The sequence below is a fragment of the Gekko japonicus genome, unplaced genomic scaffold (genome assembly GCF_001447785.1).
Source record: "Gekko japonicus isolate JY-2015 unplaced genomic scaffold, Gekko_japonicus_V1.1 scaffold3590, whole genome shotgun sequence".
In the NCBI taxonomy this organism is placed as follows: domain Eukaryota; kingdom Metazoa; phylum Chordata; class Lepidosauria; order Squamata; family Gekkonidae; genus Gekko; species Gekko japonicus.
The window spans coordinates 10769-28228 of record NW_015171608.1 but is presented as its reverse complement, the minus strand read 5'-3'; the positions used below and the strand labels follow the sequence as shown (position 1 = coordinate 28228).

Here is a 17460-nt window from a genome sequence, read left to right as displayed (position 1 = left end):
CCTGTGAGGTGGGTGGGGCGGAGAGAACTCTGACACAAACTGCTCTTTTTCAAGGACAGCTCTTATCAGAGCTATGGCTTGCCCAAGGTCATCCAGCAGGTGCACGTGGAGGAGTGGGGAATCAAACCCGGTTCTCCCAGATTAGAGTCCGCACACTTAGCCTCTACACCAAACTGGCTCTCTAAAGTGAGCCTTCTCTCTTTACCAGTGGGGCTGATGTGTTATTGCTGGCCGTTCCCACTGTGGACCATTGTGTGCCTCGGCGTTTGGCCTGCATGCCCCCCAACTATACCGTGCAAAGGCACCAAAACCCTGCTCGCCATCACGTGGGTATGCTTGCCACTGAGACTGGGCGGGCTGAGCTTCAAGGGGCACACCGGGATCGTGCAATGAAGTGGTCAGAAAGGCCAACTCGCGCGTTTTGGGCAACGGGAGAGCTTTCCAAGTTCGTAATGGGTGCTCCCTACAGAAGGCCATAAGGCATGCGCCTTCAGGCACCTGCCAGGCAGTGCTGCCCCAGCATGATGCCAACGGCCCCGTCCTCTTCATATTTCAGTCCCCCCCCCCCGAGATAAAGCCAAGCTGCTGGCCCCTGCCCATCCACTGTGCCTGACTCAAGATAAGACTGAAGCCCAAGCCTGGCATTGCCCCCAGTGGGCGGTCCAGCCCTGTCATTTCGGAGGGAGCCGCACCCGTCAGAAACCTGGCTGGGTGGGAATTCCCTCTTGTGTCTGTCTGCGCCCATGTTAAGGTGCCTGCATCATCATCTTTTCCCTGGGGTCGGTGTGACAATGTTGGGGAATGTCCTCAATGATCAGGACTGGACGTTTCTTTGGTATCCCTGCTCCCCCCCTAGACTTTGTCTTTGTGATATGGGGGGATTTGATGATATTGTACATTATATTCTGGGATGCCCGTGGCATGAAGCCCTTATGCTAAAGTACATCACCCCTATTATTCCGCAGCGTAATGGACTCTCCGATCTGGATCTGGTCAAATTTTTACTCTCAGACCTTGACCACTGTGTCTCTAGCAGAATGGCGTTATTGCCTTAGCAACAAGGAAAATCGGAATGAGTTTAGTGTTTAACGCAAAGTAGAAGTAGTATAGGAGTATACTGATCTTTTTCTATTGTCTACATTACCATTTTATGACATGATGTATTATGTTATGGCCCATGGCTAAGACAATAAACTTATACTATTTGTATTGGGTAACAAAGAATTTTTAAGTGCAATTTGGATGACATTCCATTTGTATTTCTTATCCAAAGGATCTCACCTGACACATTTCACAGAGATGGGAGATCGCAGGGTCAGGGTAGCAGGTCGATTGGCCATGGCATACGGATTTCACGCTCAACAGGGGAAGACAGGTTCAGAGAGCTCAGCCAACATTTGCCTTTGGCAAACAGTTTGCGGGGTGGGCAGGCAGGTGGGGGTGTTGTATTCCTGTCCATGAATCGGTGAGGAGACAGGCTATGCAGACAGCATAGCAATGCTGCTCGGTCCAGTGGGTCAGCCGTGTTATTCAGTTGAACAAAAACTAAGTTGTTGTTTAGTTTTCACTTTGCATATCTAGGAGCTGCGGGGGCTCAAGTGGTTAAGACACTGAACTGCAGGCTGTGGAAGGCCGGTAGTTCAGCAGTTCGAGACCTGAGTGTGCCGCATGATGGCGTGAGCTCCCATCTCTAGTTCCAGCTCCTGCCAACCCAGCAGTTCGAAAGCAAGAAATTGCAAGTAGATAAATAGAGACCCCTTTGGTGGGAAGGTGACAGCGTTCCGTGCGCCTTGGTGTTTAGTCATGCCGGCCACATGACCATGGAAACGTCTTCGGACAGCGCTGGCTCTTCGGCTTTGAAACAGAGATGAGCACCGCAACTCTAGAGTCGGAGTCGACTGGCTTTCGAGCAAGGGAACCTTTACCTTTCATATCTTGAGCATCATCATGTTGCACATTAATTTGCTGCTCAGCCCCCGTCTGTCGGCTTGAGCTCTTACCTTCCATTCCACTGTATTTGCAAAAGCGCGCCTTGCACACGGGAGCTCGTCCCTTGAATAAACCTTGGTTGGTCTTACAGGTGCCCGACTGGACTCTGGATTTGTTCTAGTGCTCCTTGCGGAAACGAAGCCTCTCTCAAGGCCTTGGAAGCTGCTTTCAAACTAGAATCCATCTGCAAATCCCACCCCTTGGCTACCCTAGAGAGGGAGGCTATAGGGATGCCAGCTCTAGGTTGGGAAAATCCTGGAGATTTGGGGGGTGGAGCCCGGGGAGGGCTGGTTTTGGGGAAGGAGAGGGACCTCAGCAGGGCATAATGCCATAGAGTCCACCTTCCAAAGCAGCCGTTTTCACCAGGGGGACTGATCTGTTTTCTGGTGAGCAGATGTGGTTCTAGGAGATCCCCAGTCCCCACCTGGAGGTTGGGAACCCTAAGCCAACAGTCAGAGTATGGTAGCCTTCAAGGGCCAACCTTCAGAACAGACCTCACAGAGTAATCTGTAGCCAATACCTGGGTTTGAAACCTTTTCTGAGGGTTCTGTGTCCTTCTCAGCAGCTTCTTCTCCCGGAGGACCTACCGACCCGGCCTCTGATTCTGTCTCACTGGGCAAACCTGGCTCTCTTCTCCCCTCCCGACTGGCTTCACTCTCGCTGCCGGGTAGACTGCTCTGCTGAAGATAGGCTTCTACTGACTGTCTCGCAAGGGAAGATTTAGCCACGGAATAGTCCCCTTCCAGTTTTTTCACATTTTCTATGGTGAGGTGTGAGGCTGAAAGCCCGGGGTCCACTGACTGGCTCCCAGAAGGAGTGGAGGGTATTTCCGGCTGGGACTGGTCCGGTCCACCGGACCCTGATATGTTCTGCTCTTTCGACATGTTGTCCGCACACCAAGGGAAACGAGGGCGTCAGCCACAGGCAGAGGACTCCGTCAGGCCCCTGAGCGAGAGAAGAGCAGGAGAGAAATAGGACACCATTAGTCAAGGACTACCTTTGTAGGCAGGAGCTGCGGTGGCTCAAGGGGTTAAGACGCTGAACTGCAGGCTGTGGAAGGTCGGTAGTTCAGCAGTTTGAGACCCAAGTGTGCCGCATGGCGGAGTGAGCTCCCGTCTCTGGTCCCAGCTCCTACCAACCTAGCCGTTCGAAAGCAAGAAATTGCAAGTAGATAAATAGGTACCACTTCGGTGGGAAGGGAACAGCGTTCCGTGCGCCTCGGTGTTTAGTCATGCCGGCCACATGACCACGGAAACGTCTTCGGACAGCGCTGGCTCTTCGGCTTGGAAACGGAGATGAGCACCGCAACCCTAGAGTCGGATTCGACTGGCTTTCGAGCAAGGGAAACCTTTACCTTTACTTTACCTTTGTATGCACGCTGTCTGTCTGAAGAACCCAGGGTCCCTCCAGTGAAATCGCAAGAGAGGCCAACTTGCCCTCCATGGAAGATCGCTTCAAAAGGACAGCTGTGTGGATACGAGAACTGTAGCACCTTAGAGCCCAACATGGCTTTGGCAGTCAGAGCGCCCGCTCTGTCAGACGTGACGAAGGGAACTTTGACTCTCAAAAGCTTCTACTCTGGAAATCTTGTTGCTCTTTAGGGGGCAGCTACTGGACTCGAATCGTGCCCTCCACTGGGAAAGTGTATACTAACTCTGCACTTGCACCATCAGCGACAGCAACGTGGAAAATCCTGGCTATATTAGCCCATGAGATTAAGTTAGAGAGCCAGTTTGGTGTCGTGGTTAAGTGCGCGGACTCTAATCTGGGAGAACCGGGTTTGATTCCCCACTCCTCCACTTGCACCTGCTGATGTGACCTTGGGTCAGTCACAAGCTCTGGCACAGCTGTACCTGAAAGAGCAGTTTCTGTCAAGAGCTCTCTCAGCCCCGCCTACCTCACAGGGTGTCTGTGTTGGGGAGGGGGAGGGAAAGGAGTCTGTGAGCCGCTCTGAGACGCCAAGTGAAGGGCGGGGTATAAATCCAATCTCTTCTTCTTAAGTTAGGGGTCTCCATAGCTTTCAGGGGGGAAATGTATTTATAAATAAAGAGGCACCCCTCATCTGACATGCACCCCTCCCGAGGGGGAGTTTCAGGGTGCGTTCAGGTGGATTTTATATCCACGTTCGCACACCCAACATCTGCCTCCCGTCCCCAGCCGTCGCTTTCCGGCTCAACCCCCATTTAAAACGGAGTATTTTGTTACCAGGTCCCCAAGTGGTGTTTTCCTGATTCTCTGGTTCTAGCCGCACTTTTCTGATGTCTGATCGCTCCTACAGTGTCGAGCCACTTCAGCTCAGAAGCCCGAGGCTTCCGCTCTTCGCCCGCCATTTTATTTTAGCGTCGGCGGTATGCACACAGGCAAAGCTCCGCTCCCGTGTTATTAAAAACAATGTTTAAACGGTGCCTAGTTTTGTTGGTTAGACGAGTTCGGGATCTCACGGAGGCCAGTTTCAGGGTAAAAGTTTAAGGGAAGTGTTACAGCAGTTGGGTTGAAGTGGAAATCGCTGTTCTGCGCACGCGTGAAAATGTTAATTCTACAGATGGCCGCCTGTGCGCATGCCCAAACTGAGAGAGAGAGAAAAACACCAACGCACGCTCCCGCGTGTGGATGGCGGGGAACGATGTGGCTGCGCAGCGATCCAGAACAAGGAGGTGAGTGTGATCGCGATTCTCCAGGTTAAAAAAAAAAACCGCATTGGGACCGGAGCAATTTAAACCGCTCCCAGCACGCCATCTGACCGCACCCACTAAGCGGTAAACATGCAATTCTTGTTGGGAGGGAATGTGCATCACGCAGGGCAAGCAAGTCTCCTGTGCCTTGCAAAACAGAAAGAACTTCTACGAGGACCATTTGGTGGTATTCGCTGTTCACACACACAAAGGTACAACATTCAGCATTCCAAGGAAAGAGTATGGACTTTCAACCCTGAATGGTCATGATGCAGAAAGGAGCATCCTAGATATCTAATTCACAAGGCAGATCGAAAATCAGTCCTAGGAGTTTTCTATTTTCCATTAGAAGTTCTTGAAATTTAGTTCGTTAATTAATTCATCATATTTATTAGCTGCCTTCCTTATGGAGCTCAAGGCAGTTTACATGCTTTAAGAATCACGATTACGGAGATACAAGCATGTGATAATAGATTTAGGTGGGCGGCTGTGTTGGTCTGAAGCAACACAGTGGCTCCTTTAAGACCCACAGTTTCATTCTGGGTATAAGCAGGGCTATTTTTTGGGCAGGAACGCACAGGAACGGAGTTCCGGCTGGCTATCGAGTTGGCCACGCCCAGAAGGAACTCATTAGCATAATAGGCCACACCCAACAGCAGACACTCATTAGGATTGGCTACATTAGGGGTGTGTGGCCTAACATGCAAAGGAGTTCCTGCTACAAAAAAGGCCCTGGGTTTTGACAACAAACAAGGTAAACAGAATAAGAAGCAAAATGTGGGTGTGGCTAGATGGCCACACTTCTGGTAACATGGGGGTGTGGCCTAATGGGCTAATGAGCTGTGCTGTCAGGGGTGTGGCCTAATATGCTAATGAGTTTCTGCTGTTGGGTGTGGCCTATTATGCTAATGAGTTCCTGCTGGGCTTTTTCTACAAAAAGAGCCCTGGTTATAAGCTTTTGTGTGCATGCACAACTTTAAAACCAACAAAGTTTCATTCTGGGTATAAGTCTTTTTCTTTCTGTGCAAATTCATAATGCAGGGCAGGACCAATGCATTTGTGGTGCTCAGGAAGACGTTCATTCGCTGTGTGGTTGCAGTGCATTTTAGCCACATAATACAGCTTTGGGGGGAAAGATGGTCAGAAGTAATTAGTAGGGTGTTCTCCGCATCCCGCTTTCTCGGCTGACTTATACAGTGAGTAGCCAGCAGCCAGGAGAAGTCTACCAGATTGATGAAGATTTGGGGTTTCATTTTTACCACACAGTCTCTGCAGAAGAACGAAGTTTGAGTCCGGTGGCACCTTTAAGTGTACCCAGAATTAAACTTTGTTGCATGTACACAAAAGGCACAGACACTCAGGAAGAGAGCTGATTGGCTGGGAGGGGACAAGGAGGCGGGGTCTCAGCTGCAAGGGAGTGGTGGGAGCCTCCAAGGGCTGATTGGCCTAAACAATAAGGGGTGGACACATTTCTATGGCTGCCCTTCCCTGCAGCAGCGCGGGGCAGCTCAAGCCTTTCACATATAAATTCTTTCTCTTGTCTCGGAAGGCAGGATTTATCCCTGTGGAACCTGGCTTGGGCATCGCAGTTGGCTTTATTTATTTAATGAATGCATTTCTACCCTGCTTTTCTTCCAAAGCAGCTTACATCCTTCTCCATTCCTCCGTCTTATCCTCACAACAACCCTGTGAGGTAGGGTAGGTTGAGAAGGTGTGACTGGCCCGAGGTCTCCCAGTGAGCTTCCGTGGCACGAGCGGAGATTCAAAGCGGGATTGTCCCAGATTCGAGTCGTAACACTCGTAATCACTATGCCCCTTTCTTCTCCCCCAGGAGGTCAAGGGGGAGCAGGACAGGTGGGGCTGGTTGCTTCTCACCACCGGAACCATGCTGTGAGCGAAACGATTGTGAGACTGTAGGGCTGGCCCCGGCCATGCATGGCTGAGTGGGAATTCGAACTCGGGTCTCCCAAGCCCAAGTGACACTGTTTGCTAGGCATGCCAGGTTCCAGGTAGGACCTGAGGATCCCCTGGAATTACAGATCATCTCCAGTGGTCCCTTTGGCACTGTACCCCACTGAGGGGCCCCTGTCCTCCACCGGCTCCATTCCCAAATCACCAGGAGTTTCCCAACCTGGACCTGGCACCCCTACCCCCCGTCCCCCGCTGGTGGACAGGGGGGACCTGGCAATGCCCCACTGGTTGCTATGCCATGTTGGAGTCCCTGTCTCCCCAAACCTCGCCCTCCCTAGGCTCCGTCCTGAAAATCTCCAGGTATTTCCCAACCTGGACCTCGCAACCGTCTTTTGGCTCTCACCCTCGAAACCACCAGTTCTGTCATTGCTCGGACCTGTAAGAACCATTTAAAAAGGCGGCGACACGAAATGCACCTCTGATTTTTTTTATAACGCTATGCTAAGTCCTGTTTAGGAGCTGCGGTGGCTCAAGTGGTTAAGATGCTGAACTGCAGGCTGTGGAAGGTTGCTGCATAAATTAGTTTGCTCTGGAGCCCTCCTTCCTGAGTTAAGACAAAGATCTCTGAGCAGGAGGCTAAAAAGCTGTGAGCTAGCTCACACTAACTCAGCTTAGAGGGAACACTGGTCACCAGGGATTCCCCATTTGGAGCCCCCCCCCAGGACCCCCCCCCAGCTTAAGGGCTATCAGGAAGCGCACAGAGACAAGAAATGCAGATTTTAAAAAACCAACATATTCCTTTTGTCCTCACAACACCCTTGTTAAGTAGGCCATGCTAAGTCCTGTTTCCAGTGGGGAAACTGGAGCTGAATGATCATTGGTCGCCCAGCATCAGCAAGAGATCCCAGAGGCTGCAGACAGGGACGTCACCCCAGATTGGAGACATCCACAGAAGAGATCTCTGTTGCCACCTTGGCCCTCAGCAGCCGTGCCTGGGAAGTCCTTGAACCCGCACCCCGCCTTCCCCGGAGGCACTTACCTCCCTCTTTCGCCACCTGGTTGTCTGGTGGCTCGGCTGAGACACTGCCCGGGTGTCACAATGGGTCTGACCCGCCTGCCTTTTGTTGCACGGCCCTGGGATGTATCTGCTTGAGCAGCAGGAGGCAGCCGTGGAAATCGGGCTGAAGGAGGCAGAGGGGGAGGCAGCGTTCGGGCTCTGCGTTCCGGCTCCTGGCTATGCCTCAGACATAAAAAGCCAGAAGGATTTGGAAAGTGTCAGGAGGACAGGAGACGGCTAAGGCTAGTTTCACAACAAACCCAGGTAAGGGCCATTATTTTGGCCCCATTTAGCCGTGTCCTTCAGTCATAGTTCCCTCATCTCCCCTTAAGAAGAACCCCTTTGTAGCCCAGGCAGCTAAGAGCGCTGAAATGCCAGGGGGCCAGCGGGCAACTGGAGGAAGCTAAGCCAATAAAGCCTGTGTCGGATGAGGTTTGGAATAAGGAATTGCACTGTTGTGGGACTTTTTAGTTCAGAAGAGAGATGAGTGAAGGAGGGGAGGGACGTAATATGACAGGGCGTTATAAAATTATGCACGGGGTGGAGATGACACAGTGAACTTCCTCTCCCAAAAAATAGTAGAATCCGAGGGCATCCATTGAAGCGGATGGGCAGTAGGTTCAAATCAGGAAATGCTACTTTACTCAGAGAGCGATTGAAACGGTGGCGTCTGCTGACCAGAGGATGTAATGACGGCCACAGGCATAGACAGCTTTAGAAGGGGATTAGACCGATTCATGGTGACTAAAGGGAGCTTCCATGGTCAGAGGCCGTCGACCTCTGAACCCCAGTGCCAGGGGCAACCAATGTTCCCTCTAAGCTGTGGAGTCTTGTGAGCAAAAATCCTACTTTGTGAGCGACTGGCATTAAAGTTGTGAGCAGGCGATTTGGCCGCTGCATGAATCCGTTTGCTTTGGAGCCATCCCTTCCCAAGCTGAGACAAAAATCTATGAGCCTTGGAAAGACTTTAAAGAATATTTGGAGACCAGTTGGGATGTTAAAAACAATTTATTGGCACTCAAACATTCAAGGATGGTTTTCCATAACTCTTACATTCAACAAATGTTTCCGGACAAAGTCAAAAGGTGCAATTGATGTGAAGAAGAACACTGGAAAATTGATGTTTGACAAAGACACACGTCGAAACGAACAGTCAAAACTCGAGAAAGTTCGTCCTGTTGCCGTTTTCTTGCATCTTGATGGGACTTTGGTCTCTTGATATTCACTGATATTCACTAAAATGCTATTGATTAGTGATATTGTGCTTTGACAAGTTTGCTATGTTTTGTTGAGTGTTTGAACTTTTGCAGCAACCTCTCGTATGTCTATGCATTTAGAGCGCCAACAGCGATGGAAGTTCACCATCTGTAGATGGTTCAACCTCCACTCAGCCTCCACTGTTTGCAATCCGGCTCCCCGCTTTGTGGTTTGGGTTTTACAGGAAGGTGTCCCAGGTGTTTGCACCTCTTGGCAGCTTGCCTAAGAGATTCCACCTGTCTCTCGTGGTACTGCTTCGCTGGCACCCACTGGCCCAGGCAGGGTTGAGCTGGACCCTTCTCAGAGCTGCAGCCCACCGGGGGGGGCATTGAAGTCCAGCGATGCCTGCTAAGTGACCATACTGCGGGGGAGGGGGGAGGCTTGGCACCACCCATCTATAGGGGGTGGTGGGTTTGGTGACCCACATGCAATTGCAAGCCATACACCATACACCCCCGGGGCAAGAGGGATGTAGATGAAATCAGAGATACTGGAAATAAAAATTACACAGACAGAGAACACGGACCGGCTGTTATTAAGCGCTCCCGCACCCAAATGAACTTGGAATGCTGAAACACATTATCGTCAAGACCTTTCCAGTACAGCGTTTCATAACCTCAGCCGACTTAACATGGTTTCATAAGGGCCAGAGACAACCAGTGTTCTCTCTAAGCTGAGTTAGTGTGAGCCAGCTCACAGTTTTTTTAGTCTCTGGCTCACACATTTTTGTCTCAGCTCAGGAAGGATGGCTCCAGAGCAAAGTAATTTATGCAGGAGCCAAATTACCTGCTCACAACTTTAATGCCAGTAACTCACAAAGCAGAATTCTTGCTCACAAGACTCCACAGCTTAGAGGGAACATTGGAGACAACCCTAGAGAAGAAGATATCAATTTACATTTGCTGAAATGCTGTGCTCAGTAGTTGGCAAAGGATATGGAAAGCACGCTTCTTGCACTAGTTCAGGAATAGGTTTTAGTATTTTGTTTCCTTGCTTAATTTAAGTGATCTTTTCCCTGAAGTGCAAGTTGTTTCTTGTTTGAAGCTAATTTGATGTGTTTTGTTCCTGGTCTGTGGTTCTAGTCCAGTGTCATGCCATGAACAGTATTTCTTGCAGGCTTCCCAAAGAAAATACTGTGACGGGAACCTTTTTAGTTCATGCAATAACGCAGACCCCCCCAATCTGGTTTTGATCTTTTCCCAGAAAGCTGCTTGAAAGTGAAGATGGATTATATCCCGCCGCGGGTCAAGTTGAGCGACGACACCTTTGTCTTCCTCGACGGCAAGTGGGTGAACGAAAGCTACATCCAATCAGCGTTCGCTTCCTCTCCGGAGAGTCTCCAGAAACACACTGGCAGGAAGATCCGTAGTGACTGGACTCTCTGGGAGGAGAACAAGGCCCTTTGGGAAGAGAATAAGGCCCTGCGGATGGAGAACCGGGCCCTCCGGGAAGAGAACAAGGCCCTGCAGTGCTTGCGGATGGAGAACAAGGGGATTCAGGTCATCTACGACGAGAGTCTCCAGCAGGTGCTCCAGCAAGACAAGAAGACTTTGGAAAGCCTTCCACACTTAGGGCTCCCGAACGGTATAGAAAACAAAGCCCTTCAAGTTCTCCGAGAAGAGAACAAAGCCCTCCAGGTCTTTCAGGAGAACAATGTCGCTTTCAAGATCTTCCCGGACAAGGTCTTCCCTGAGAAGAAGAAAGCTGTTCTAGTCCCAGTTCTCCAGAAGGAAAAACTCACTGCCCAGTTACTAGGGAAGGAAGAGCCGGCAGTCCCCGAAACTAGCAAGGCTGTGACAGCCCAAGGAAACAGCACCAAAGCTACCCTGCCGGAGGCAGTCAAAGCCCTCTCAGAAATGCAGGAGGAGAGCAGGACTTTGCCGGTCCTGGAGAAAAGCAAAATCCCCATGTCCCTGCTAGAGGAGAACGAGGCCTTCCTGACTGTCCAGAAGCTGAAACAAGTTCTGCTGTCCCTGAACCAGGCACTAATGGAAGAAAAAGAAACCTTCCAAACACTCCAGGGAGAGAACAAAATACTCTGGGAGGAGAACAACAAGCTGCAGGAGCAGCACAATGCCACCAAAGGGGCGATCCACAAGGCCCTGGCTCAGATGGATGCCTTGCAGCAGGAGCTGAGGGCCATTGGCTTCCTGCTGGAGGCAGAGAAGGAAGCGAAGAAGCCGGAGAGTTGCTGAAAAGGGAAGAGTCTCGGGGGGAGAGAGAGAGGAGCCCAGGCAGAAGGAGGCCCCTTCGTCCACGTGTGCCGCCACGTGTTCTCTCTCCTGGACATAAGGACCTAATAAAGTTCTGTTGTGGTTCGAGAGGATTGGGATGTGTTCTGGGAATACGGTGATGATGTTTACGTAGTGATTGTGCGTCCATGGTGGTGGGACGTGCCAGCAGGTCGCCACCGACTTCTGGCCACCCTGTGGGGCTTTCCCCCCACGAGAGAGGAACAGAGGTGCCTTGCCTTTGCCCGCCTCTGCGTGGCACCCTCAGACTCCCTCGGTGGTCTCTCATCCGAATACGAACCAGGGCTGACCCTGCTTAGCTTCCCAGAGCTGATGAGATGAGGGTCACCTGGGCCACCCAGGGCAGGCGTCCAAACGAGAAGACAAGAAATTTTTATTAATGTATCTCCCGTATTACAGTCCTCCTTTCTCACTTGGAGTCAAGGTGGATTACACAGACAGGCGGGGACACTTAGTAAACAATGCAGTACGATTTGGGTTGCGGAACCAATTAGAAGTCTAAAAAAACAGGCCCTGACCTGGATAGCGCAGAGAAGTCCGATCTCATCAGATCTCGGAAGCTAAGCAGGGCCGGCCCTGGCAAGTACTTGAAAGGGGGACCTCCAAGGAATATCAGGGCCCCCCGGGGGGCACAGAGGCAGGCCATGGCAAACCAGCTCTCTAAAACACCCAAGCCCCGCTAGGGGTCGCCAGAAGTCGACCAGGACTTCCAGGCGCACACGCACATACACGGAGAGCAAGAAATCTAAAAACAGACCCGAAGCACAGCATCAGCACAAATGTCAGCAGGGCACAAAAATCACACAATAGGATCCTCGTTTCAGTAAGCTCAACACAGCAGCATAGGCCACAGTCCCCAATAACGTATCTAAGTAACTTTGTGAGTCCTCAAGTATATTGTACAACTCTAATTCCTGCGTAGAAAAGCCCTCTCAAATAATTCCGCTTTGCATAGATTCAGGTGGATAGCCGTGGTGGTTTGAAGCAGCAGAGCAAAAAAGTTTGAGTCCAACGGCACCTTTGAGACCGACCGAGTTTTATTCCGGGTCTCAGCTTCCGTGTGTGTGTTACAGATTGGGGCTGGAACATCCCAGGACTGCCCATCAGAGACGGGCTGAGCTTGGAGCCCTTGAACAATATTCTAGATGATTCAGGATTCTAGAGGCAACCAGTGAGGATGTAATGTTATGTAAATAGCCTATCGTTGGGAGTTGGGTGCGTTTGGGTGTGGTTTGTGCATGCTATTTAAACAGGGCTGTTGCCTGGCGATTTTGCTCGAGAGCTGCCTCGTGGCGCACCCGCCGTTTGCCCCGACACAAACATGTCAATTTCACACCCGGAGCTGCGGGGCTGCATTTTGACTCGCGGCTTCGCCCGATTTCCTCCGCAGTTTCGTGATCCTGGTTTTTGAGGATCACGAAACTGCGGAGGAAATCGGGCGAAGCCGCGAGTCAAAATGCAGCCCCGCAGCTCCGGGTGTGAAATTGACATGTTTGTGTCGGGGCAAACGGCGGCTGCGCCGCGAGGCAGCTCTAGTGCGAAATCGCCCAGAATAAAGTAGAGCTGTTCACGGCAATGCGTCTTGAACCCAGTATTTAATTGTGTGCATGCACACTTCTTCAGTTCTGCACAGTTTGCAGAAAGCCAGGAGACGAGAACCATCCTTGGGTCTCAAAAACAAAGGAAGTTTGGAAGAGATTTGGGGGGAGGGAAATGAAGCACCATTTAAGTGGGGGGACCTGCAGAGGCTGGGCGAGGGGACGTTGCAACTGGAGCGGAGAATGGTTTTTTGGGATGTGGAAATGAAACACGGGTTCTGCTCCAAGACTGGATGGAGGAGCCAAGGTACAGGCAGAGGAGGTGAGAAATTAGGTTGAGAGAGTCAGCAAGTGGATGGGAGGGTGCGAAAGGACTGGCCCAGCCTAGAGACCGGGGCCAAGGCAGGCACGGCCCAAGGTCACAGGAGCCACCCCCTTGTCACTGTTCTGGTGGCGCCTCCAGAATTCAAGGTTGCCAGTTCTGGGTTGGGAAATTCCTGGAGATTTGGAGGTGAAGGCTGGGGAGGGCGGGGCTTGGGGAGGGGCGGGACCTCAGTGGGGTACGATGCCATATAGAGGCCAACCTCCAAAGCAGCCGTTCTCTCCAGAAGATCAAATTCCAGGAGATCCCACTGGGAGGTTGGCAACCTTAGGCTGCAGGGCCGGGAAAGGAGCTGGCTGGATCACCTTGGCAGGGTGTAATGCCAAGGAGTCCACCCTAATAAGAGGAGCCACGTGGAGGTTGGCAGCCCTACGAGGCGTGGTGCCAGCGTGGCCCCACTTCCTCCACGGGGTGCCAGCGCGGGACTCGTACATGGGCCACCACACTGGGGCAGCCTTGGAGGGAGAGCCCGCGGGCATCCCCTCAGCCCACCCGGGCAGCGCGGGACAGGCCAAGCCTCCCATCAAGCCGGACAGAGGGCGAGGGGGGCTCCCGGGCTGGCGGCGGGCGGGTCCCTACTTGCCCCGGGCGGGTCCCTACTCGTCTTCCCGCCTAATAGGAAACAATGGGGAAGAAAGAATCCCCCTCACAGAAGGGCACCTCGGCCTTGGTCTCGCCCCCTCGCCTTGCCCCCTCCCCTTCCTCAGTGCCTCCTTCGTGGCTGGACCCTTCCGCGCCCCGCTGCCTTCCCTTGCCTTTGCTGCCTCCCCGGCTCCTCCTCGGCCCTCGGAGCCGGAGGCTGCCTGCAGGAGAGAAGGAGAGAGAAAGCCCCCCACCCACGTGCCATGGTGTCCCCCACGTGCCACGTGCCAGCAGTCGCCTCAGGGAAATTTGGGAACCGTGGACATTGTGGGTGGGTGGGGGTTGTGCTTTGAAGACCTCCAGTTCACCGCGAGGGACCGCTGGTCTCGGCTACTTGCGCATCGCCTCACAGCCGCTTCAGTTGAACAAATCTTGACTCCAGTCAGGCACCTGTGAGGAAGAGAACCACAGAGCGACCAGAGGAAGACGACGCATGAAGAACGGAAACTCCTGAAGAGGATGTAACACGAAACGGGTCTACAGCTAGAACACTTTTAGAGTCCCGTCAGGCACCCTGAAGACCAACCAAGGTTTATTTCGTGTGCAAGGAACACTTTTCCAGACGGAGTGGAATGGGAGGGAAGGTTCAGACTTATAGACGGGCTGAACAGCAGATTAACATGTAACACGGCGAAGATGTTTTAAGCGATGCAAATACAGAATTAAAGAACAAACCCATGAATTTGAACCTTACCTCCCCTTCCACGGTGTTTGAAAAAGTGTACCTTGCACACGGAAGCTCATCCCTTGAATAAACCTTGGTTGGTCTTCAAGGTGCCGGACAGGACTCTGAATTTGTTCTACTGCTTCGGACCAACACGGCTGGCTGACCACCTGGACGGGTCTACAACGAGTTACTCATCTTCTTTTATGTTGTTTTCTAATGAGATAAGGATGAGCCCTGTTGCAAATGGTGATATAAGAGTCTTTGGAGGGTTGTTATGGCTATTTTTCTGGGTTCATGATCATTGTGACATTCAGGTGTCGTTCACCAAAGAAAGGATAGCAGCCTATATGTATCTCGCAGGGACTGTTCCCTGTACTGATTGAGCCATTTACACTCCGATCCCATTGATTGGTTGTGCTTCCGCTCGGCGAGTGTGAGAGATGAGTGTTCCGTCATGCGGGGGACGCACCAAAGCCAGCGTCGAGGGCAGGGTTGGCTGCCAGGCGGACACGATGGCACTTTCCTGGCCACTCCACACGCTCTCCCGTTCTCCCGGGCTGCATCTTCTCCCCTCGAGTCCGTAGAGAGCCTCGGTCACCTCCCATCCCCGTCTCCTCCTCAGACTGTCTGGAGGGCTGCCGACTCTGGCTTGGGAAGTTCCTGGAGATCTGGGGCTGGAGTTCTAGGAGGGGAAGGCCCTGGAGCCCATCCCCCAGGGAAGGTCTGGAGACCACCTCCACCCCCCCACACACTGTAAAAGCCCTACATGGCCAGGGACCGGCATACCTGAGGGACCACCTTTCCCCATACAGGCCCTAAAGAGCACTTCGGTCGGGGTCACAACACTGCCTAGTGACCACGGGCCCTAAGGAGGCCAGCCTCCTGCCACAAAGGCCAGGTCCTTTTCGGTGGCAGCTCCTATCTGGTGGAATGAGCTCCCGGAGGAGATCAGAGCCCTGCGGGACCTGTTACAGTTCCGCAGGACCTGTAAGACAGAGCTCTTCCGCCAGGCTTTTGAATAGGAGCCGCCGCCGCCACTACCACCAACAGGCGATTGCAGAGCAGTACCGCCAGGTTGGGCTAACTGGCCACCGAACATCGTGGCCTACGGTACCCCTCTCATCGACCCCAATGTGATGTATAATAAAGAGTGAGCATACTAGTCGCGATGGATCCTGGGAGTTTGTCCACGGTGTATAAACTGTTTTAACTGTATTTTTATTGCACTGTGTGCCTTAATTGTTTTAAATTGTGGTGTTGTATTACACCTCTGTGTTTTGTAAGCCGCCCTGAGCCTGCGTGCGGGGAGGGCAGGGTATAAATGAAATGAAATAAAATAAATAAATAAATAAATAAAAATTGATCTCCAGAAGATCCAGGTCATTCCTCTGGAGAAAAGGGCTGCTCTGGAGGGTGAATTCAGTGGCCTCATGCCCCGCGGAGCTGCCTCCCCGCCTCCAAGCCCACCCTCCCCAGAATTCGGAGTCCATGAGCCTGGGCCTTGCTGTCCTTCTGTGCCAGGTAGGTTTTCCTACAACTGACTCTGGTCTCTTGGTTCAGAAGTCCCCGGACACCTTTGCCCTTTTGCTGGCAGCCCAGGCGTGAAAACCGAAGCCTTCCGCTGCAGAAGTGCCTTTGCCCGAATGCACCTTCCACAGCCTTCCAAGCACCAGGCCTAAACAGATCTGCCTGGGTCAGAGTGGCCACACTGCGGCTCTTTCGCACACATTCTGCGGCTCCCGGCGGGGCGGCTGGGGAAGCAACGGGTCTTCCCTTCCCCTCCTTCCGTAGTCTTCGGGGTGGGGGGAGCACAGAAAGAAAGCAACTTTGTAAGACAGAAACTCCGTCACGGGTTGTGCTTCCCCAGCCCAATTTGAGAAAGCACTCGGCAGTCTTGTAGAGCAGAATCCAGGCTAAAAAACTTTAATAAGAAAGGAGGGAAAAATACAGGCCCAAAAAGGTTTTGAATCCTCGGATACCCACAGCTCTTCCCTAAGGTTACAATGGGGGACATAATCTTTTATACCCCCTATGACAGTTAGAAATAAATCAGCATTATCGGTTCCATCAAACTTTGTCATATATCCGTCACACCATTCTGATTGGGCTCCAACCTGTGGGTTGGATTTTCTCAGGCAAAAATAGATCTCCTTCAGTAGAACAATGGGCCTTCTTCTTCCCAGGCTATGAGATTCTAAAAGTATCTAATGTAGCAGATATGGGTACATAGTGGTGTGTGTTCTTCATCTAATGTAGGCTAAAGGACATCAGGAATATGCACAGTTATAGTTTTTTTTAAAAAAATAAACTTTATTCAAGATTTTATGTACAAACGAATAATTCCAAAAAGAAAGTCTCGGTACAATATTAGTTATCTCATGCAGTAATATAGAGTAGAAATAGAGCATAGTCAATAATAAGTATTACATTCTGCATATCAATTATAGAGCAATAACTTATATTTAACATTGCTAATAGTTTCCCAGTTAAGCTTGTCTATATTGATTTTGTCTAATATAGGGAACCAAATATGAAGCGGACTCATCAAGTCACATTCTGTTTGGGTTTCTGAATAAAATGTATTAAAGTTTTCTAGTAAGAAGAGGTCCCAAACCTTATGTAACCAGACTTGTATGCTTGGGGGGTTAGAGTCTTTCCAATGCTTAGCTATGACTATCTTTGCCGCAGTAAGGAGAATGCCGATCAGTTTCTTGCGTGAAGATGGTGGAGAGTCATTAGGCCATTAGTTCAATAAAAGTAAGGCTGGGTCAGGTGGAATCTCATAACCAGTTAGTATCTTGATTTTTTGTATGATGCACAGTTATAGTTGGCAAGAACAAGCAAGATCACAAGCAGTATGATTGCCTGTCAGCATTTTGTATTTTACCCAGAATGCCTTTAAGCAATGAACCAAAAAAGAATATCTGAATATATGTTCATGATTGATTTCAGTCACTGTGATTAGAATCATCAAAGGCACTTAACATATGCACCATGGAAGTGTTAAGTGCACCTACTAAGTTAAACTGTTAGTGGCAGAGTACAAAGTGATTCATAAGCAGTGCGTTGTTGTTCAGTCACACAGTCGAGTCC

General features: G+C 51.2%; 1 protein-coding gene across 1 annotated transcript; it reads left to right on the top strand.

Moving 5' to 3' along the window:
- The first annotated feature begins 10109 nt into the window (after positions 1-10109).
- SPERT (spermatid associated) lies at positions 10110-11081 on the top strand. The gene has a single exon (XM_015419920.1). The coding sequence runs from the start codon at positions 10110-10112 to the stop codon at positions 11079-11081; it is 972 nt and encodes a 323-aa protein (XP_015275406.1).
- The last annotated feature ends 6379 nt before the right edge of the window (positions 11082-17460 follow it).